The sequence below is a fragment of the Gossypium arboreum genome, chromosome 4, assembly GCF_025698485.1.
Source record: "Gossypium arboreum isolate Shixiya-1 chromosome 4, ASM2569848v2, whole genome shotgun sequence".
Lineage (NCBI taxonomy): Eukaryota > Viridiplantae > Streptophyta > Magnoliopsida > Malvales > Malvaceae > Gossypium > Gossypium arboreum.
In genome coordinates this window covers 38911726-38935018 of record NC_069073.1, presented here as the reverse complement: position 1 = coordinate 38935018, position 23293 = coordinate 38911726, and the positions used below count along the sequence as shown (strand labels likewise).

The 23293-nt window shown below is 33.1% G+C and overlaps 1 protein-coding gene across 3 annotated transcripts; it reads right to left on the bottom strand.

Annotated features, from left to right (window-relative positions):
* Positions 1-21746: 21746 nt before the first annotated feature.
* Positions 21747-23061, bottom strand: LOC108478087 (uncharacterized). Of its 3 annotated transcripts, none has more exons than XM_017780517.2 (2): positions 22982-23061; positions 21747-22702 (listed from the first exon to the last, which is right to left on the bottom strand). In XM_017780517.2, the coding sequence occupies exon 2, from the start codon at positions 22543-22545 to the stop codon at positions 22045-22047; it is 501 nt and encodes a 166-aa protein (XP_017636006.1). In that variant the 5' UTR covers positions 22546-22702; positions 22982-23061; the 3' UTR covers positions 21747-22044. The 3 variants fall into 3 exon arrangements, with proteins under 3 accessions (XP_017636006.1, XP_052883317.1, XP_052883318.1); XM_053027357.1 differs by having other exon boundaries at positions 22776-23055; XM_053027358.1 differs by having other exon boundaries at positions 22803-23049.
* Between the last annotated feature and the right edge of the window lie 232 nt (positions 23062-23293).

Here is a 23293-nt window from a genome sequence, read left to right as displayed (position 1 = left end):
GAATGTGGTTCGTGTAACACCCCTAACCCCTATCCGTCTCTAGAACAGGGTCACGGAGCATTACCAGAGTTTACAGATCAATTATAGAAAGTTTCACATCATTTACTATTCATATCCGAAATCAATCATATTGTCCCTTAATCGGGTCCTCACGGCCCAAAATACATGTTAGTATCAAATCAGGACTAAACCAGAAACTCAAAAAAAATTTCAAGAAATTTCAAAATTTTTCTTAGGTGTAGGGGACACATGCCCGTGTGGTCAAGCTGTGAGGCTCACACGGCCAGGTGACATGCCCATGTCTTCAGCCTTGTGGGCATTCGATGTAAGGCACACGGTCGTGTCCCAGACCCTATTCAAGTTAGGCTAGCTACTGACTTATGTCACATGGCTAGCCACATGCCCTTGAGCTAGGCCGTGTGGACAATTTAATTTTCAAAATAGGTGCACGATTCACACACCTGTGTGTTGGGTCGTGTGGACAATTTAATTTTCAAAAATAGGTGCAGGATTCACATGGCTGAGACACACGCCCGTGTCTCTGCCCGTGTGACCAATTCTAAGCATTCTATTTCTCAATTTTAAGATGCAGTGGACACATGGCCAAACCACACGCTCGTGCGTATGGTTATGTGTCACACACGGTTGAAACACATTGTAACAGCCCATTTTTTCAGTGAAATCGGAACAGTGGTTTTGGGACCACAAATCTGACCCAAAATTTATTTTATTTTTATTTTATCATATGGCCCGTAATATGTTACAAATGACGTGTGAAAATTTTGATATGAAAATTTTATCAATTAAGTGTTTAATTATGAGAAGGACTAAATCGCATAAAATGCAAAAGTTGAATTCTAGTAGCTACAAGAATCAAATAGCTATGGAATTCAAAACTTAAGGTCCTTATATAGTAATTAGACCATTAAGAAAAGTATGTAGATTTTTCTTGGTGACTCATCCATGAAATTATGGAAAACGAGCAAGGAGAAAATTGAAAATACCAAAATACTTAATTAATTAAAAGATGAAAAGAAATAAATCATCTTATTTTCATCATCTTCAACCTAAAACACATGGAAACCCTAGGAGAGAGAAAAAAAACTTTCAAGGCCTAATTGGGTAAATTCTCTTGTCTCGTTTTTAGTAATTTTGGTATTTTTGAAACTGGGATAGCTTAATCTCTCTATTTGAGGGATTAATTTGAAAAGTTATTAAGGTATGAAAATGGGTCATTGATGTATTATATTGGAAATTAGAAATTTATGGTAGAAAATGAAAGATTATTGATAGATAAACAACTTTTACAAAGTTATTTTTGATGAAAATATGAATAGATAAACAACTTTTACAAAGTGATTTTTGATGAAAGTATGATTTTGGGACTAAAATGAAAAGTTGTAAAATTTGATGAAAAATTCTAAAAATTTATGAATACATGTGCTGGAAAATTTGCAATGGGGGTTGGTTAGGCTTGGAATAGGGAGTAATTTGCACAAGTTTCATTTTCCAAGCATAGGGACGAAAATGGAATTTTTGGAAAAGTTAGGGGCAAAATGGTAATTTTTCCTAGGACATAAATTGAGTCCGTTTATGTATGAAATGTATGAAATTGATGATTAAATTAATTTATATAGATCCAGAAAACACAAACTCGAGGCTAGACAGAGGAAAAGAAAAGATTTTGGATTAGTAGACTTTTACACGAACAAGTGTCGAGGTAAGTTCGTGTAACTTAATCGAATATACAATTACGTTAATTGAATGTTATATTGTATGTAATGTGATTTATATAATGTGCCTTATATGTATGTTATGATGGAAATTTTATACGTGCTTGAAATGATGATAAAGGGTTAGTCCCGGATGAATGTTGAATTTCGATGATTATATGCATTTTCCCAAAACAAATAAGGTCCTACATTTGTTGCAGATGGGATTTAGCTTGGACGAGTAATCCCATTGACCTTGTTATCAAAAGGATTTAGCCCAGACGGGTAATCTTGATATAATACCTCTCGGGCATACATTATGATTAGGGTTTAGCCTGGACTGGTAATCCTAATCGAGCTCCTTTGAGCTTACGTTATATAAAGGATTTAGCCTAGACTGGTAATCCTGTTATACGATAAGTGGCTCGAGAGAGCATTTCTTGGTTAAGTGCCCTAACGGGTACCCTTGAATCAGAAATTGATGAATTGTTGAATTGTACACTTCAAGTGTACTACTTGAGCATTCATTGGAATTCAATTATTCAAAGGACATATAACTCTTGACTTGGCATGAAAACCTTGAGATGAAATAGTAATGACTAGATAGAGTATTGCTTGATGAGCTCATCTATGTTACTTGATTTATATGAAGATTTTGGTGACTAACATGTTTGATTGAATGTATGTGCTTAGGCAAATTTAGCCAAATGGATGGAAACATGATATTGTATGTTTAGATTTAATAATCAAAATTGGTAAGTTTAATTTCCGTTATACGAACTTACTAAGCATATAATGTTTACTCCTTTTATTTTTCCCCTGTCATATAGTATGTGGAAGCTTGTGAATGTTGGGAGATCATTGGAGCATTGTCACACTATTAGCTAGCTATCTTGGGTATAATAGTAGAATCATTTTGGTATAATGGCATGTATAGGACAACTTGGCCAATGGTGGCTTTAAATGTTATTTTGTAACCTAGCCATTGGAATGGCTAGTGATGGTTTATTTTGGGTATGATTTAGTAAGCTATTGTGATATATATTTTTACATATATGTTATGCTAAGTTCATGTGATCAAATGTTGTTAACGCTTAAGTTAAGCTAAGGTGAGTTTGTAACCATGTATACATGAAACGGTATGCCTTGATGAATGATGAAATTGCCAAATTTAATGCTTGAAATGGTTGGAATTTGTTGAGTGCTTCATGTGCAGGTTTTTGGGTGATTTTGGGTGAGAAATGAAGCTTGGAAATGGCTTTATTTTGTCCACACGGGCATGTGTCTAGACCGTGTGTGACACACGGCCTGGTAACACGGGCATGTGGTTAGGCTGTGTGTCCCTTGCTCCTTAATTTTAAGGAACAAAATGCTTAGAATTGGGCACATGGGCAGAGAAACGGGCGTGTGTCTCAGCCGTGTGGTGGGCGTGTGTCTCAACCGTGTTTGTTACACAGCCTAGAACACAGGCGTGTGTCTTGGCTATGTGAAACCTGCACCTAATTCAAATTTAATTAATTAACCACACGGCCTAGCACACAGGCGTGTGACTTGGCCGTGTGATCTCAATTTGTTCATGAGTTACTACTTAGAGAGTTACATGGGATTAGAACACGAGCGTGTGTGACCTCATGGCCTGCACATACGGGCATGTCCCATTTTCACATGGGCATGTAACCCTTATATAATGAAAAATTTTCTAAGTTCTGTAAAAATTTCTAAAGTTCTTCGTTTAGTCCTGAACCACTTCCAAAGCATGTTTTGGGCCTCGTCGGCTCGTATTAAGGACTTTATGATTTATTACAAATGGTTTTAATTTGGACGCAAATTTATGGGTTGGAATTGTACGAATGTTGGTTATGTGAGTCCGGTAATGCCTCGTACCCTATTTCGGCGTCGAATAAGGGTAAGGGGTGTTACACATACGCCCGTGTGTCTATCCATGTGGACGAAAATAGACCATTTTCACGGCCACTTTTCTCACCCAAATTGTCTTCAACCTATATCAATACTTAAATACATATACCAACCAATTCAAGACATTAAAACCAAGCCAATATTAACATTATATAAGATACATCATCACATGTATTCAAACTTACCTTTTGTGAGACATATATAATTTCCATAATTCAATCTAATCATAACAAGCACATATATATATATAATTTACATACATTAACCATATTATAATCTCATATATATATATATATATATATATATATATATCATTAAACATACCATCATTAGCCATTCCAATGGTTAGATTACAAACAACCATTTATATGCCAACCTTGGCCAAGTTAGCCTAATGAGCTGAAGGGTAGTGTGATGGTGCTCCGACTGATTTCAACCTTTACGAGCTGCAGAGCACTATAAAACAGATAAAAGGAAAACCAAGTAAGCATTTAAATGCTTAGTAAGTTCGTATGATAGGAAATTAACTTACCAATCATGTTCACTTAAAGTAAACATATAAACATGCATCCAAAACATTGTCACCAATTGCGTAGACACATGCTTACATCAAACAAGTTAGTCATGAAATTTACATGAATTTCAAGAATCAACAATGAGCTCATCATATAGTGATTTTCATATTACATGTACATTTCCATGATAGATCATTTCAAGTTCAATTTAACGATGCCAAAACTTTACCCGTTGAATTTATTTGAAATATCGATAGATACATTCATGTAGTACACTTAAAGTGTACAAAACTAAAAATCTGTCAATTCATATTTAGGGGTACCCAATTAGGGAACATAATTAGGAAGCACTCTCTCGAGCCATATAATAGGATGCTCATATGAGTCATATAACATAAAGCTTATCTGGACTATAACAGGAAACTCATAAGAGTTTAGAACAGGAAGCTCATTGAGCTTAATAGATAGCTCCAAAGAGTTATTGTCAGGGAGCTTCGGATAGCCATATAACAGGAAGTTCAAGCGAGCCATATCAGGAAGCTCAAGAAGAGCCTATATTAGGACTCTTATAAAGAGTTGTGTTTGTGTCAGTAATATATGCAAAATCACAACCGATCATATAACAAGACACTCACAAAGAGCTACGGTAGTCCACAACACATGTAAGATTGCTACCGATTAGGATCCTCGCAGGAACCATGTAATAGGAAACTCAAGAGGACTTATAATAGGATGCTCTTTCAAGTTATGGTGTGTCTACAACATATGCAAGACCACAACCAATTGGGAAATCCTGTATCCATCGAATTCCATCTATTCAAACGAGACTTATATTTATCGAAAAATATCAAGCATGTGATTAATTTTATACATTAAACATTTATACAATTCACACATATTCAACATTCAATTCCAAACATATTAATATACATAATCTAATTACACGAACTTACCTCAATACTTGTTCGTTTCAAGAATCTACTAATCCGACACTTTCTGTTTTCCTCAATCCAACTTAGTACTAGCTCTTTTCAAATCTATATAAATGAATTTAATGTCAATTTAATTCATTCCATACTCAATTTAATTCAATTCACATCCTAGGCAAAATTACATTTTACCCTATACATTTCATAAATGACAATTTCGTCCCTAGGCTTGGAAAATGAAATTCGTGCAATTTAATCCTTATTCCAAGCCTAACTAATTTTACATATAACATTTACAGCACATATATTTCATAAAAAATAGAAATTTTCCATGAATTTTACATCTTTACAATTTAGTCCCTAAATCACAATTTCATGAAAATTCACTTTACAAAAGTTGTTTATCTATGAACAACCTTTCAATTTCTACCATAAATTTAAAAATTTCAGCACATTCGTCCATGGTAAAATTTTAATACTTTGATACCTTTACAAATTGATCCCCAAAATAGCTAAATTAGGTTATTCTGATCTAAAAAATATAAAAATTACTAAAAATAGGACAAAGTTACTTACCCAATTATGCTTGGTTGATTTTCTTTCTCTTTCCTAGGGTTTCAATAGAATTTGGGGAAGAAGATGATACAAAATGATTATATTTTCTATTTAATTAAGATATCATCTTTTATTTTTTTCTTTTTCCAATTTATTCATTTTCTTTTTCTGGTTTTCCATGGATGAATCATCAAAAATATCTATTAAATTCTCTTAATGGTCTATTTGCATGGTAAGGTTAGCTTATTTCTTTCATACGAGCTTACTAAGCTATATAGCTTACTCCATTTTATTTTCTATGTTTTATAGTGTCACCAAGCTAGCTCGGTTGGAGATTATCGGAGTTTGCATCACACTATCAAACTGTTATTTTGGGTACTAATGATTTTAAACATTTTGAGAATATGGCTTGTATAGGGACTTGGTCATTTTGTTATATGTGTCCTCATGATTTTAGCCAAATATATTGGCTTGTAATTGTCAAAGGCTTGATGTGGTATTTGGCCATGTAACTTGGCTCATTTTGGTTAAATTGGTTGTAAGCTTATATATATACTGTAACACCCCTTACCCGTATCCAAGGCCGGAACAGAGTACGAGGCATTACCAGAGTTAACCATACACAAAGACGAATACCGGGCCATAAAATTTCATTTAATTCAAAACATTTCGGACACATGCATAGACTCATATTTAAAAACATATAACGTGGCATAAATGAGCACTTACACATCCATAATCATGCAATAACATGTCTTTCACTTTAAACATATTTGCTTATCATCCTGTATATAATATACATTCTTACATTAACTAGAACTAGACATGCTAAATCTTATTCTCATTTTATACCATCATAACATAGTTACCAATTTGTCCATTAAACATCCATATTCAGGAAACATTACTCATTTCCATTTAATTCATGATCCACTAGCCTGCATTTAACTTACCTGATGTATTACCAATCATGCATAACAAACAAAGCTAACTATATCATCACATCAAAACATAAGACATGGCATGATTAATTAAACTTATAAACCAAAATGGATAAGGACCACATCTCATGATCATATATGATAACTCAATGCAGACTGATACGTATCACAAACCAACTTCCTATACATGCCACTCACTTGATATTTCTAATATTTGAATTAATTCTCCCAAAAATGATAGTTTGATAGTGTGATTTTGCCTCCGACGATCTCCAACCCCGATCTGACCTGCCAATACTAAAGAAATGGAGAGGATGGGTAAGCTTTACACTTAGTAAGTCCATATGAAATTAATAATCAATTACTAACATGCTTTTCAAGATAAAACACTATAATTGTACAATTACACATGTTTAGGTTAATCTGTTTTATCGAGTTATAGTTACTAAATCATTCATATCTGAAGCTACAAAACTCCAAATTTAGTTTAGTTAATTTTCCTTGAAACTAGATTCATATAGCTTTCTCCCATAAAATTTCCATAATTTTTTGTTTATCCAATTAGTACAATTTGTTCATTAAGGTTTCCCCTATTTTGCTGTCCAACAGTTCTGACCTCTCTTCACTAAAAATCATTTATCTCATATTTCGGGACTCAGATGATGTTACTGTCCATTCCTCCTGAAATTATACTGATTTAATATTCTATTCATATAAATTTTAACTCATAATTATTTTTTTTACAATTTTTAACAATTTTTCCAATTCAAAACAGGGGATCTTGAATTCATTATGACACAGTCTCACAAAAATTAGAATATCACATAATATAGAACTCTTTTGCTCCCTCTGTTTCTTTTATATGAAAATAGGCTCATTAATATTTAATTCCATAACTTTTTTTGAATTTAATTCAACTTACACAATTTTTGGTGAATTTTCAAAGTCATGCAACTGCTACTAACCAACACTGTTTTACTACTAAAATTCACTCTTACATAATTTCACTTAATCCATTTTGTCTTATCGAAGTTCACTCAAATATCGAGCACATTGCTCATAATTTTCATAAACCTATACCTGCACTTATTCATCATATAATCATGTTCACATGTATTTTCACTTAATCGATTTTCCCGTTGAACTCTTCGGAATAATAACTGATACTCAGTTGCCTGCACATATTTTCACACTTGTAGAGAAGGCTATCTAGTACGCATAGTAGCCTGCACTTAGTACTACACATGCGACCAATTATCCGGTACACGCAGTAGCCTGCACTTAATACTACACACATGACCTAACCATCTGATACATGTAGTAGCCTGCACTTAGTACTACACACGTGATCGAATTTATCGGGTACGCATAGTAGCCTGCACTTAGTACTACACATGCGACCAATTACCCGGTACATGTAGTAGCCTGCGCTTAGTACTACACACTTGACCTAACCATTTGATACACGTAGTAGCCTGCACTTAGTACTACACATGCAACCAATTATCTGGTAGGCCTAGTAGCCTGCACTTAGTACTACACATGCGACCAATTATCCGGTACACGTAGTAAGCTGCACTTAGTACTACACACGTGAGCTCACAATAGATCATTCTATCGTTTTTATTCTGAAGGCTCAACCGGGAAATTTCTCACTTTCCAACATGTTACAAATATATTCATAGTCCTTTTTCAATTTGCAATTTACAACAGATAGTCATTCTATAGGCAGCCACATTTCATATGATAACAAAATATAATAAAATAAAAAGAATCAATAAATTATTTACTTACAAACTTGTCGAAATCTCATCAGGTACAACCGTGTAGTGATTCATACAACCCAGGTAATAGTAATTTAACACTCAATTCATGTAACAATAATTTGTTATTCAATTTCACATGACACAACAAGCATTACTTTTTTCCATATCATACATACCATCCATCAACTTCTCTTAAACATATTAAATCATACAATTTATGCCATATCAATAGAGAATTACAATTCATGCATGGTATTGCATTATTATTAACACACGAACTTACCTCGATCCAGAAACGACAATTTACCATTTTAGTCCATAACCTTGTATTTTCCCGATTTAAGCCCGAATCTCGATTTCCTTCATCTATAATATCACATTTAGCCTAATAATTAGTCACATTATTTATATAGGTCCAAAAATCATATTTTTACAAAAATACATTTTGACCCCTAAACTTTTGCATATTTGCACTTTTGCCCCACGATTCAGAAATTAATCTTCATCCTATTTTATTATGTTTTATGACATGCTGATCATTTTTTTCTTATATGGAAACATCAAATTCTCACTCTAACATGTACTTATGAACATTAGGTATTTTTACCGATTATGTCATTTTACTCGTTTTCACGTAAAATCACTTAGCAAAAGTTGTTTAACACAATTTCAAGCTTCATATTCTACCATTAAACATCAAAATACATGCATATCATTCATGGGTAAATTTTTAAACACAAACCCTAGCTCAAAATAATGGTAGAAATAGCTAGAACATGTTACTGGGACTTCAAAAATGTAAAGAACATTAAAAACGGGGCTCGAGATCACTTACAAATGAGCTCGGAAAGCTAGAAAACCCTATCCATGGTGTTTTTCATGAAAAATTCGGCCATGAGAAAGAAGATGAGCAGATTTGGCTTATTTTGGCATTTTTAATTCATTTAATTACCAATTTACTAAAATGCCCTTAATGAAAAACTTTTAAAAACCTATCATATCATGTCCATTTTTGTCCACAAACTTCAAAATGGTCTAATTACCATTTAAGGACCTTTAATTTAAAAACTCATAACAATTAGACACTTCTAACACGTAGAACTCAACTTTTGCACTTTTTACAATTTAGTCCTTTTGACCAAATTGAGTGCCCAAACATCGAAATTTTCGAACGAAATTTTTATGAAATCATTCCGTGAAATCATAGACCATAAAAATATAATAAAAATAAATTTTCCACATCGAATTTGTGGTCCCGAAACCACTATTCTGACTAGGCCCAAAATCAGGATGTTACATATACATATATGCATACACGTGCAATTATCTCTTATGTGATGTGGTTTATAATGCTTGTAAATGGTTAAATGTGGCTTAATGGTTTTGTTGTTGAATGGTTAAATTTGGCTTATTGGTATGCTAGCAAAACTAAGTAAAATCATGCATGTTATTGGTAGCCATATTGGAACTTGTAGAATGTGAGTTTGTTATGATTTGGTTTGGCAAAATATGATGTTGTAAATATGTTGAGTGTGGATAATGAAATGACATGATTTGGCCTTGTTTGTAGATGTTTTGGTTGCTTAAATATGATATGGTTGTGCCAATAAGGTTGTGGGTGTTTATGTGCAAATGAGGGTGACAAATGGCTTGGTAAATAGCCCTTACTTTGTCCACATGGGTAGACACACGGGAGTGTGTCTAGACTGTGTGTGACACACAGCTTGCCCCATGGGCATGTGTTTTGGCCGTGTTTCCCCTGCACCTTAATTTTGTGAAACAGAATGCTCAGAATTGATCACATGGGCAGAGACACAGGCGTGTGTCTCAGCCGTGTGGGGGACACAGCCTCAAGCACGGGCGTGTGTCCCGATCGTGTGAAGTCTGCACCTATGTTATGAAAATTACATTAAGCACACGGCCTAGCACACGGGCAGGTGACTTGGCAGTGTGACCTCAATTTGTTCATGCTTTGCAAAACAGCGAGTTACACGAGTTAGGGACACAGACGTGTGTGACCACACGACCTACCCACACGGGCGTGTCCCAAACCACATGGACGCGTGACCCCTGTACGTGGCAAAAATTTTCTAAGTTTTGTAAAAATTTCCTAAGTGCTCAGTTTAGTCCCAAACCACTTTCAAAACATGTTTTGGGCCTCGTAGGCTCGTATTAGGGACTCTATGATTGAATATAAATGGTTTTAATTTAGATGAAAATTTATGTCTTGATTTGTATGTTTGCTTGTGATGTAAGTCCGATAATGCCTCGTACCCTGTCTCGGCATTGAATACGGGTAAGGGATGTTACAACAACACATTTCAAACATTCCTCAGGTGTGCAAGACAATTAATCTAGAATCATCATAGTATTTTCTAGCCAAAATTCAGCCCTTTCTTGATCATCATCAGTTGTTGCTCAGTATTCTTCTACTCCATATTTACGGATTTTATCTACTGGAGGCTTACCAATTCTAACAAGTTTAGTACCTTGTGGCATATCGAGAACCGGTTGAGGAGCATAGTAAGATTTGTTCTTAGGAATTTTGTGAACCACTCATTCATCATTTCAAGGAAGGCTTCTTTTGTCTCCTCACCTCGACCTTCAGATTCGGGCCTTCTACTACTACTAGATGCAGCTCTTTGAATTAAAGCTGGAGCATTGCTCTCAGCTTCCTTGAATTTAGCTCTAGCTCGGTTGGATGACATTAATATATGAAAAACATATTTAAAGTGGTCAGGAGATATCACACTATCATAATTTATGTAATGGAATGTATACTTAAGCTCATACTTGTTACGTTAGTCCGAGAATTGGCTAAATTGTAGCTCTGATACCAATAAATGTAACACCCCTAGCCCCTATCCGAAAGTTTTTAGATCAATTACCGAAGTATTACCGGAGTATTACCGGAGTTTACAGATCAATTACAAAAAGTTTCATATCATTTTTATTTATATCCGAAATCAATCATATCGTCCCTTAATTGGGTCCTCAAGGCCCAAAATACACGTTAGAATCAAATTGGGACTAAACCAGAAACTCAAAAAAAATTTGAGAAATTTTAAAATTTTTCTTAGGTGCAGGGGACATACGCCCGTGTGGTCAAACCGTGTGACTCACACGGCCAGGTGACTCGTCTGTGTCTTAAGTTGTGTGTGCATTTGATGTGAGGCACACGGCCGTATCATAGCCCGTGTTCAAATTAGGGTATCTACTGACTTGTGTCACACGGCTAGCAATACACCTGTCTGCTAGGCTGTGTGGACAATTTAATTTTCAAAAATACGTGCAGGATTCACACGGCCAAGACACACGCCCATGTGTTGGGCCGTGTGTTTCACACGGCTAAGACACGTGCCCGTGTCTCTGCCCATATGACCAATTCTAAGCATTCTGTTTCTCAATTTTTAGATGCAGGGGACACACGGCCAAACCACACGCCTATGCGTATGGTCGTGTGTGACACACGGTTGAGACACACAAACCACGCCCGTGTTTCTACCCTTGTGACCAATTCTAAATAGTTTGTTTCTCAATTTTTAAGATGCAAGGGACACATGGCCAAAGCATACGCCCGTGTGTATGGCCGTGTGTCACACACGGTTGAGACACACAAACCACATACACATGCGTATGGTCGTGTGTCACACACGATTGAGACATACGCCCGTGTACCTATCTGTGTTGACGAAAATAGGCCATTTTCATAACCACTTTTCTCACCCAAATTGTCTTCAACCTACATCAATACTTACATACATATACCAAGCAATTCAAGACATTAAAACCAATCCAATATTAACATTATATAAAATATATCATCACATGTACTCAAACTTACCTTTTGTAAGACATATATACTTTCCATGATTCAATCTAATCATACCAAACACACATACATTAACCATATTATAATCTGATATATATATTCATTAAACATACCATTATTAGCCATTCCAATGGCTAGATTACAAACAACCATTTATATGCCAACATTGGCAAAGTTTGCCTATATATGCCATTATACCAAAATAAGTTTTCTATTTGTACCAAAACGAGCTAAAGAATAGTGTGATGGTGCTCCGACCGAATTCAACCTTTAAGAGCTTCCGAGCACTATAAAACAGAGAAAAGGAAAACAAAGTAAGCATTTAAAATGCTTACTAAGTTCATATAACAGGAAATTAACTTACCAATCATATTCATTTAAGGTAAACATATAAACATGCATCCGAAACATTGTGGCCAATTGCGTAGACACATGCTCTCATCAAACAAGTTAGTCATGAAATTTACATGAATTTCAAGAATCAAAGATGAGCTCATCATATAGTAACTTTCATATTACATGTACATTTCCATGATAGATCATTTCATATAATAGCCTGATTTAGACCCTAATCGAAATGGTGGTTTCGGGAACACGAATCTGAGTTAGAAAAATATTTTAAAATTATTTTCTGTGTTTATTTTGTGTGAATTTATATCTGTGAAATTTTCGTGATTTAATTTTATCGTTTGGGTATCCGATTAAATGAAAGGATTTAATCGCATAAATTGAAAATTAGCTAGTTTTAATTGTAAGGATTGAATTGGTAATGGCTTCTTAAGTGGAAGCATTCATGATGCAAAAAGCCCAATTTTTACATGATAGTGGGAGGCATTATATAGGATAAATATGTTTTTATATTAAATATGTACATTTATGTATATATATGTGTTATAATAATAAAATGCTTATTATATTTATATAATATAAGAAATGAGTTGGAAACCATGTGCATGTGACATGGACGATTATGTCCTTTTCCTATAAGTTTTAGTTATTAATTTTTAAAGGGTAATTTAGAAAACTAGCTTATAAATTATATAATATGTGATAAAACATAAAAGAAAACAAAAACTGTTCACAATTTTTTTTTCACATAGCCGAAACTAAAAAGAAAGAAAAGGAAGAATCAAGCTAAGGTTCGGTTGATTTTTATGTTCAATCAAGGTAAGTGTTCGGCTTGGTTTTTGATAATTTTTACATTTTTGAGATCATTGCTTCGAATACTACAAAACCCATGCTTGAATTTTGAATTTTGATGAATATTTTGGGTTATTCCATTGGTGAGGGCTTGTGATTTTTGTTATTTGATGATGAATTATGAAAGGTAGGTGTTGGGTTAATATATTTTGTATTGGAGTTTTTGATGATTTTAAGTAATTAGGACTTAATTGCAAAAATTATAAATTGAGGGACTAAAATGTGAAATGAATGAAATTTATGGACTTGTGTGAGCTTAGTAAAGATTTGGCTTAAGCATAGTAAAGTTAAATTTTGAATATTTTGTATTTTGTGCAAATTGGACTAAATTGTAAAAAGTGAAAATGTTAGGGGTAAAATGGTAATTTTCTTATTTATGTGTTTTTGGGCTAAATTGAATGAAAATATGTTTGAATGAGCTTAATTTGAATGTGTTTAGATCAAGAACCAAAGAAATCAGATTTGGATCAGGGAAATACGAAAATGGTCGACTAGCCGTCCTGTTCCATCTTTATATCGTCCGAGGTAAGTTATAAGCATAATTGGGTTGTTTTATATAATTAAATATGGGATTTATATGCTGATTTTGTAATGTATAAAAACCTACGTATACAATTCATTGTAAGAAATATGGCACTAAGTGTGGGAGGGATAAAGTGATGGCACTGAGTATGCGATACGTCACAAGATTTTGGCACTGAGTGTGCGAGATGTTAATATAACGGCACTAAGTGTGCGATACGTTACAAAGATTTAGCATTGAGTGTGCGAGTTGGCTGATCCCTTAAAAGAACCAAATTGTAATTGTGAAATCGAATTAAATGGTCAGACATGAATTATCTTGATATTTACTTGAGTAAAGGTAAGTGAAATCCTCGAATATTTGTGAAGAATCGTATGCAAACCAAGTGAAAAACATATGGGTATATGGTGTGTATATTCGGCTTATAAAAGAATAATTTGAGTGTCATTGTAATGCCGGGTAATTAAGTATACATGTGAGTTGGTCCATTTGGCCAGGTAACGATATATATGTATGATATTATTCTATGATGTTTTAATGTGCAGATAGGAGTAAATGGATGTACAGCTAATTATGACTACTTGAATTAGGAATAGATGAATATTGTGTATGGAAAATGATTGATAGAGTGAAGCATGAAATTTATGTTGGTATTAAAGGCTTGGATGCGGCTGGCTATTAATGTTTAGATGCGAATATAGGTATAGTGAAATGAAATCTATAAGTATGTTTATATATGAGGCTATCTTCGGCCATGAATATGATAATGATATATATAAGTGGAAGGTATATATATAATACTAGTAACTTGTGTATTCAGTCAAGGGAAAGTTGATATATAGTCACAAGTTTATAATCACTTTTAATAAGTTTAATTAATTATTTGAGTAAAATATTGTATTACGAATTTTTCCTATTGATGATTAAATGTGGTTAAGTTGAATATTTTCTTATGACTTACTAAGCTATATTAGCTTACTCTGTGTTTTCATATTTATTCTGTTTTATAGATTTTGAATCCAAGTTACGAACCTGGGAATCGTCAGAGGGGCTTATCACGCTATCGACTGTCTTTGGTATTTTATAAATTGTGTTTTGGAACTATGGCATGTATAGGCTGGAAAGTGTTTTTGAAATAACGAATTTAGTTATGTATTTAAAGACATGCGAAAATGGCTGGCTTATTATGCCTAAGTTTGGTTGTACATATTCTTAATTAAAATGTTTGATGAGTTTAATCATTGGTAATTTAATGATGGAAGATTTAGATGTGTATATGAATTTAGGTAATAAGATTCAGTTATGAAACCAAATAGCATAATATGTATTTGGTACAAAGTATAAATTTTGCATGCGTAATTGCTATTTAAAATTGTAATATGATTTGAATTAATGTTACTATGAGTTTGTGCAGCAGCTGTTAATTGATGTGTGTTGAATGTTTGGTAATCCGTAAACGTGACTTATTGTAAAGCCTATTCGGATGTGTCTAGATGTCTATATATATATATACAAATCGAAAGAATTATAGATGTTATGTTGTCTATGGTTAAGATGATTAATTATGATGTATATGTATTAATAAAGGTTTTAAAAAATGAGATAATAAGTATATATGAATAAATGTGATATGAGTATCGAACATATTAAATTTTGGGTTCGGTAAGTATATTTAAACTTATGTGAATTTTGGTTGAATATAATGCATGATTTATAATTATAAGCGGCATATTAATATATGTTTGATTTGTATTTATAAGTGGTCTGCTATTTCGACTTAGTAATAAGGTAAAAGAATAAACATTTATTGATTGAATTAGGTTTATGTGATGTAGTAGCGATGGTTTTAATTTTATAGTTGTGTGGCACTGGTAATTGAATTATGAAATCATTGGTTTAATTTTTATTAACTTGATAGTATATTTTAATTTGGTTTAACTAATGTGTATGGTATTTGTTTATTAATAACTTAAATTGTATATTATAATTAATATTAAAGTACGTTTGGTGGATATGTATTTTTGTGTTTTAAATTTGGTAAATTTGATATACGAATTGGTGCTTAGTCTTGAAATTTTAATACTTGAATTATTATGTTTGGATATTGTGATATAATTTGTTTTGTCTTTTAAGTGCATGAATATTATTAAGTATTTGATTACCCTTACTTTGATAAACACCCGACTTGTGCATATAATTGTAAAGCGTGTTTTGTATGGCTTTGAGGCAGACATATTAATGTGATAATATGTTTATCTGTACAATATGAATTTGGTTAATAATTTGAATTATGAATAGTATTTGTATTTCGATTAATAATATATGTTTGATATTAAATCTATTATATGTTTTATTTTTGAGAATATGACCTGTGTGAATATATCGTATTCGAAAGTAGTGTTGTGGTCGGTAGTGCCTCTTAACCCTAGTTTGGCGACGAACACGAGTTAGGGGTGTTACATTTCAAGTTCAATTTAACGATGCCAAAACTTTACCCGTTGAATTTATTTGAAATATCGATGGATACACTCATGTGGTACAATTAAAGTATACAAAACTGAAAATCTGTCAATTCATATCCAAGGGTACCTATTTAGGGCACATAATCAGGAAGCGCTCTCTCGAGCCATATAACAGGATGCTCATATGAGTCATGTAACAGGAAGCTTATTTGAGCTATAATAGGAAACTCATAAGAGTTTAGAACTAGAAGCTCATTGAGCTTAACAGGTAACTCCGAAGAGTTATTATCAGGGAGCTCCGAATACCCATATAACAGGAAGCTCAAGCGAGCCATATCAGGACGCTCATAAAGAGCTGTGTTTGTGTCCGCAATATATGCAGGATTACAACTGATCATATAACAAGACGATCACAAAGAGTTGCGGTAGTCTGCAACACATGCAGGATTACTACCGATCAGGATGCTTATAGGAACCATGTAATAGGAAACTCGATAGGGCTTATAATAGGATGCTCTTTCAAGTTATGGTGTGTTTGCAACACATGCAAGACCACAACCAATCGGGAAATCCTGTATCCATCGAATTCCATCTATTCATATGGGACTTTTACTTATCGCGCAATATCATGCATGTAATTAATTTTATACATTAAACATTTATACAATTCACACATATTCAACATTCAATTCCAAACATATTAATATACATAATCTAGTTACACGAAGTTATCTCGATACTTGTTCGTTTCAAGAATCTACTAATCCGACACTTTTTATTTTCCTCAATCCAACTCAGTAATAGGTATTTTCGGATCTATATAAATGAATTTAACGTCAATTTAATCCATTTCATACTCAATTTAATTCAACTCACATCTTGGCAAAATTACCATTTTACCACTATACTTTTCATAATGATGATTTCGTCCCTAAGCTAGAAAAATGAAATTCATGCAATTTAATCCTTATTCCAAGCCTAACCGATTTTTACATATAGCATTTACAGTATATATATTTCATAAAAATCAAAAAATTTCCATAAAGTTTACATCTTTACAATTTAGTCCCTAAATCACAATTTCATGAAAATTCACTTTACAAAAGTTGTTTATCTATGAACAACCTTTCAAATTCTACCATAAATTTCAAAATTTTAGTATATTCATCCATGGCAAAATTTCAATACTTTGATAACTTTACAAATTGATCCCCAAAATAGCTAGATTAGGTTATTCCATATCAAAAATATAAAAATTACTAAAAACAATACAAGATTACTTACCTAATTAGGCTTGCTTGATTTTCTTTCTCTTTCCTAGGGTTTCCATAGAATTTGGGGAAGAAGATGAGATAAAATGATGATATTTTCTATTTAATTAAGATATCATCTTTTAATTTTTTCCTTTTTCGAATTTAGTCCTTTTCTTTTTTTGATTTTCCATGGATGAATCACTAAAAATATCTACTAACTTCTCTTAATGGTCTAATTGCCATATAAGGACCTCAAATTTTAAATTCCATAGCTATTTGATACTTACAGCTACTAGAACTCAACTTTTGCATTTTATGCAATTTGTTCCTTTTCATAATTAAACATGAAATCAATAAAATTTTCTTATCGAAATTTTTATACGTCTTTCCTATCATGATGCAGACTATGCAATAATTTTAAAATAAATTTTCTTTCTGACTTAGATATATGGTCCCGAAACTACTGTTCCGATTTCACTAAAAATAGGTTGTTACAGTTGAAGTGTGTTTTGCTCATGTGAATGTTGATAGAATTGGTGTGTCTTGGTGTGCAAGTTTTGGTGATGAAATGACTTGTTTCAGGGATAACTTTTTCTACACACAACCTGGGACATGGGCTATCACAGAGCCGTATGTCACACACGGTCTCTCTACACAGCCGTGTGTATTTATTATCGTAGGTGCAGATTTCACATGGTCTGCAACATGGACGTGTGTCTCAAAATAGTCTATGGCACAAGCACACGGTCTGCGACACCGTCGTGTGACCCAACTTCGAATATACACATGGTTTGGCACATGGCCTATGACATAGTCGTGTGGTCCTTTTTCGAATAGCGACATAGGCTGACACACGAGCTGAGATACGGCCATGTGTCTAGACTTTGAATGTTGACACGGTCTGGGCTATGTTACACTGCTGTGTGACCCTTGTTTCCAAACTTTCATGCTTTTCTGAAATTTTCTAATTTGTTTCAATTTGATCCCAGATTTTTCTCAAACTATTTTTAGGGCCTCATAGGTTTGATTTAAGACCCGTAAGTGTATTGTTGCTATGATTAGACTAAGTTATTGAATGTTAACATTAAGTTGCATAATTGATTCTGTTTGAAAATTTAACATTATATTTTGTTTGGTAATGCTCCATATTGTAGACTTCAGCATGAGTTAGGATCAAATTGCAATGTTCTTAAAAATTTTAGATCAGGTATTGATACCCTATATATGTGCAGGTACCAATTTGAGCTTTGATGTTTTAGAAAAAATTGACTTAAATAACAAGGTATCAATACTCAACTCATAGTGCCGATACTTCTCTCCAGGTACTGAACTTTACCATACTATCGATACCATTTTGACATTCGATGTTTGAAAATTTTTTTTATTGAAAAACACAATGTATCGATACCTAAACAAGGTATCAATACCTTATTGCTAAATATGTCAGAATCTTGCATTTTTGGTCCTCTTTCATGCCTAAAATCCATTCAATCACAATTGGTGCTTAAGAACACCCTACCAAACTTGACAAAATATGCCAAAACAAACACCATCTCACCACATCATCACCATTCATCTAATTCAAGATATCATCAATTGAACAACAAAACATACCAATTTAGTTTATTTAATTCAACTCCATGTTTCATACCTCAATTTAGCACCAAAATATATCAATTCAACCTATCGAATCATAATTCATTCAAACATGCATATAGCCATTTAGTATCATCACTTTAACCATTACCAATCCAACAATTCGACATGTTTAATTAAGGTACCAAACAAATCTACCAACTTAGTAAAATCACAAATTATCCTGCATATTTTTAAGCCATTCAAACCACATGTAATTATACCATCTCATTATCAAAATCATACCATTGTGCATTTAAAATTTACCATTCAACTAGACACACATATAATGCTTATCATATTTCCAAAACACACATTTATGCAAATATCACACATATATATATAAGTTTCAAACCAACATTTACATGACACCTATGTACATGGTACATAACCAAGCATTACAAATACTTAGTAAGTTTATAGGCATTAAAAAATAACTCACACCTCGATTAACGATTTAATACAATAAACTATTAGCTTCTCACATTTGCCTAACATGACAACCATATATAAAAAAGGTGAGTTAAACATTTATCATATCATTTAGTAATTCAAACAATAACATTTAAATTCACTTATTCAATCAACATTTAATCAATTCAATATCATATTCATATCATTCCACCTATTTTTGAACAATACATCCAATTTCAATATAACTTCATTCATTATTTCATTTCATTATTCGAATTCTGAATTAAAATCATTATTTCGCCATATTTCCATATCGCCCTTCCTGGCTCATATAATAAGTTCACATGATCTTTCGTAAATCACAATATGTATTTGTATCAATAGATCATATTATAAACTCAATTTGTACTTCATTTATCCCATTTACATTTTGTATCCCTATTAACCTGACTTGGACTCGAACAGATACACGAATCCAACTAACACACCAATTTGGCACTCAGATCCTTATCGAACAATACCGAAATAAATAGTTTATGCCCAACGCTCATCAATGTGTTTGGCACCCAATTCCTCATCGATATAACTGAAGTAAAAGTTGTGCCCAACACTTATCGACACATAGTCGAAGTAACCCGTACTCTATCTATCCTATGACATGCTAAATATATTCGAATTTGCCCGAACAGTTAATAGGATAACCAATAGTAAAATTAATTTATTTATAGTTCAATCCTCATTTTATTGATATCAATATCATCAATTCATCAATCAAGACATCATTTAATACATAACTTAACATTATTCATCACAATACTAAGCCAATTTCACAATTTCATCAATTCATACTATTTTTTATTCTATTCAATTTAGTCCACTATCTCGAAAATCAAACATAATCATACTAGTTGATTCAATTCAACTAATCAATCTCAAATTGCAATTCATTATATTGAATTTATCTGTCAATTTGTCATTTCTTTATGATTTAGTCAACATCTCATCTTTTTACACCTAATTGTAAACAATCCAAATTTCAATTAAATATATTTACATTTATGATTTTAAATACATAACAATTTAACACAAACATACTATATGAACTTACCTATTCAAAACAGAAAACAACCAAATCTTCAAGGACTAATCAACAATTTTGCCTTTTTTTCGATTATCCCCGGTTTGGTTCAATTTGAGATCTATACAATAATTCAGTTCAACTTATCAATTCCAACCCTTTTATTTTATCCTATTATAAGCATATATCAACTCAATTTTATTATTCAAATGCCCTTAAAATTTTGCATTTTATTCAATTTAGTCCCTAAAATCAAAATTACCATAACTTTCAAATTTGACCTTCAATTTCGAAATCGATCTAAATTCCATCCTTCTAAAGCCCTCTATTATCTATAATCATATAAATTTCATGCTAATTTTGAAGCTTTAAACAATGGCTTCTTTGGTTTCTTGCTTATGCATTCGGTGGAAGGAAGAAAAGATAACACATGCTAATCCATTATGACTTCTATTAGTTTTATTATTATTACTTTATTGTATTTTAATAAAAATCAATTATAATTTATAAATAAAATTATACCTAAATGTCCACCATGATTCAATGGTCTATATGCTAATTTAGACCTAGTTTAATTACTATATAAACCCTTAAGACGTTAAAAATCTATAGTAGTTAATTTTTGCATATTTTTGATTTAGTTATTATGCTTTAGTTAAACTTTAATTACACTTTATACTAACCTCGTAAATATTAAATAATAACATTTATGGATTCCATGATTGAAAATGAGATTCCGAACCACCATTTTTGACACCACTAACTTTTAGATAATTATAGTTTCTATACATTTTCATTAACTATTTTATTACTTAGAAATTTTGTTCTTGTAAATATTCATTTAATTACCAACACAAAACAACAAATAAATAATTCAAATAACTTTTAATTCTAACGTAAAATTGGAATTTATTATTATTATAAAAACTTTGACGCATGACTAATTTCTAAAACATCCTATAATAAGTTAAAGATAAATATAAAGAAAGTATATATATATATATAAACATAACATTTAATAACTCCAAATCAATCTTTATATATATTATTATCAAAAAGCTCACAAAATGTGTTGATGTGTTCAAGGATTTGAACATGAAGATTTGAAGGCAACAACAATCAAAATCTTAAAATATGACATACGTTCCATACAATCAATCACCCTACCTAATTCCTTTCTGATTTTTTCGTTGATGACAAGGAATCAGAAAATCCCACCACCTCCATTTACATATAATTTTTGTCTTACATCATTTCATTAAACATATATATGGTGAAGGGCACTAAAGCAGCAAAGGTTGGAAAATTGTAGTCAGAGAGGATGAAACCCGGGAGTCTCACCTTCTTTTTGAGAGGGGCTTCTCCAAAATCCAGTACCATAAAAGCTTTGCCACATTTCATTTTCCAGTTCCACTGCAGCTTTCTCAGTTTCTTCGGAAACCTCTGCGTCTTGGAAATAGTCCTCGAGAGAGAGTAATTCGGGATCATTACATCGGAAATGGGCGCCGTGGTTCTTTGGTTGAAGTAACCCTTTTTTGTGCAACTTGCGCAGCCGTTTCTGGCGGAGAGCACGGCGGTACAGCCCTGCAGGAACCTTGTATATTGCTAGAACCATAAGGTTGGCTAACCCACATGGGCAACAGCAACAGACAGCCGCAACGTCGGCGGTAGTACCGCCGCAAACCTCCCCGAACCTGAGATTGGTGTTCCCGCGAGAGGTGATGCAGCTATCGACGCTGTTGGAACGGCTGTGCAGTAGCGGTTGCCGCCGTTGGAGGGAGTTTGGGTTCTTAAGAATCATCGGGCTAGACATTGTCAATGTTATAGGACTGGAAGATGATTGGGATTATTTGGATGTTGGCGTGCCTTAATTGTTGCCGTGGTGAAGTTCGGTTGACCCTTTTTCTTTTCCTTCTGTATTTCCGCGACAATGGAGACTGCTATGTCCTTCTAAACAAAACGATAACAACCTGTTTGGATTTCAAAAGGGTCGATTAAAATAACGAAAAATAACGAAACAAAAGCAAATTCTTGCGTTTCAACCTCGAATAATGAAAGTCGGAAATGAACCTCGTCTCTTTTTACTTTTTTTTTTTTTTTGCTGTAGTAAATAGGAAGTTCTTCTAAACGATCCTGAACAACGAAGGAAGTAGTAAGATACTCAATTATTCCCCGTTCATTGTTCAAGGATCTTGTTTAGAAGAACACAACAGTCAAAACAGGGGAAGAAGAGAGGTGGAGGCTCGTACGTGAACCAGGGATTTGATGTTCTCTCGCACTGGCTTTCGTTGATGGCGGAGATGGAACCCTGGGAAAGCACGGCAAAAAACGAAAGGAAAGGCTTTGCCAAAGATATAGATACAAAAATGGGGGAGTAAGAGTCAGGTTCTTCTTCACCTCACCTTAATTTTCGCTCTTCATCGTATGGCCTCTATCATTCTCTCCTTTTTTTAGTTCCTTTGACGGGTTCTTGCTATCTTTCAGGTACCCATAAACGGTAATATATATAAACAATGCTCTTTGTGATTACAAGATATTCTCCAATTTATTCTAAATATATA

Excerpts from the sequence above, each read along its gene's own strand:
- LOC108478087 (XM_017780517.2), bottom strand. The coding sequence starts at position 22,545 with ATGTCTAGCCCGATGATTCTTAAGAACCCAAACTCCCTCCAACGGCGG.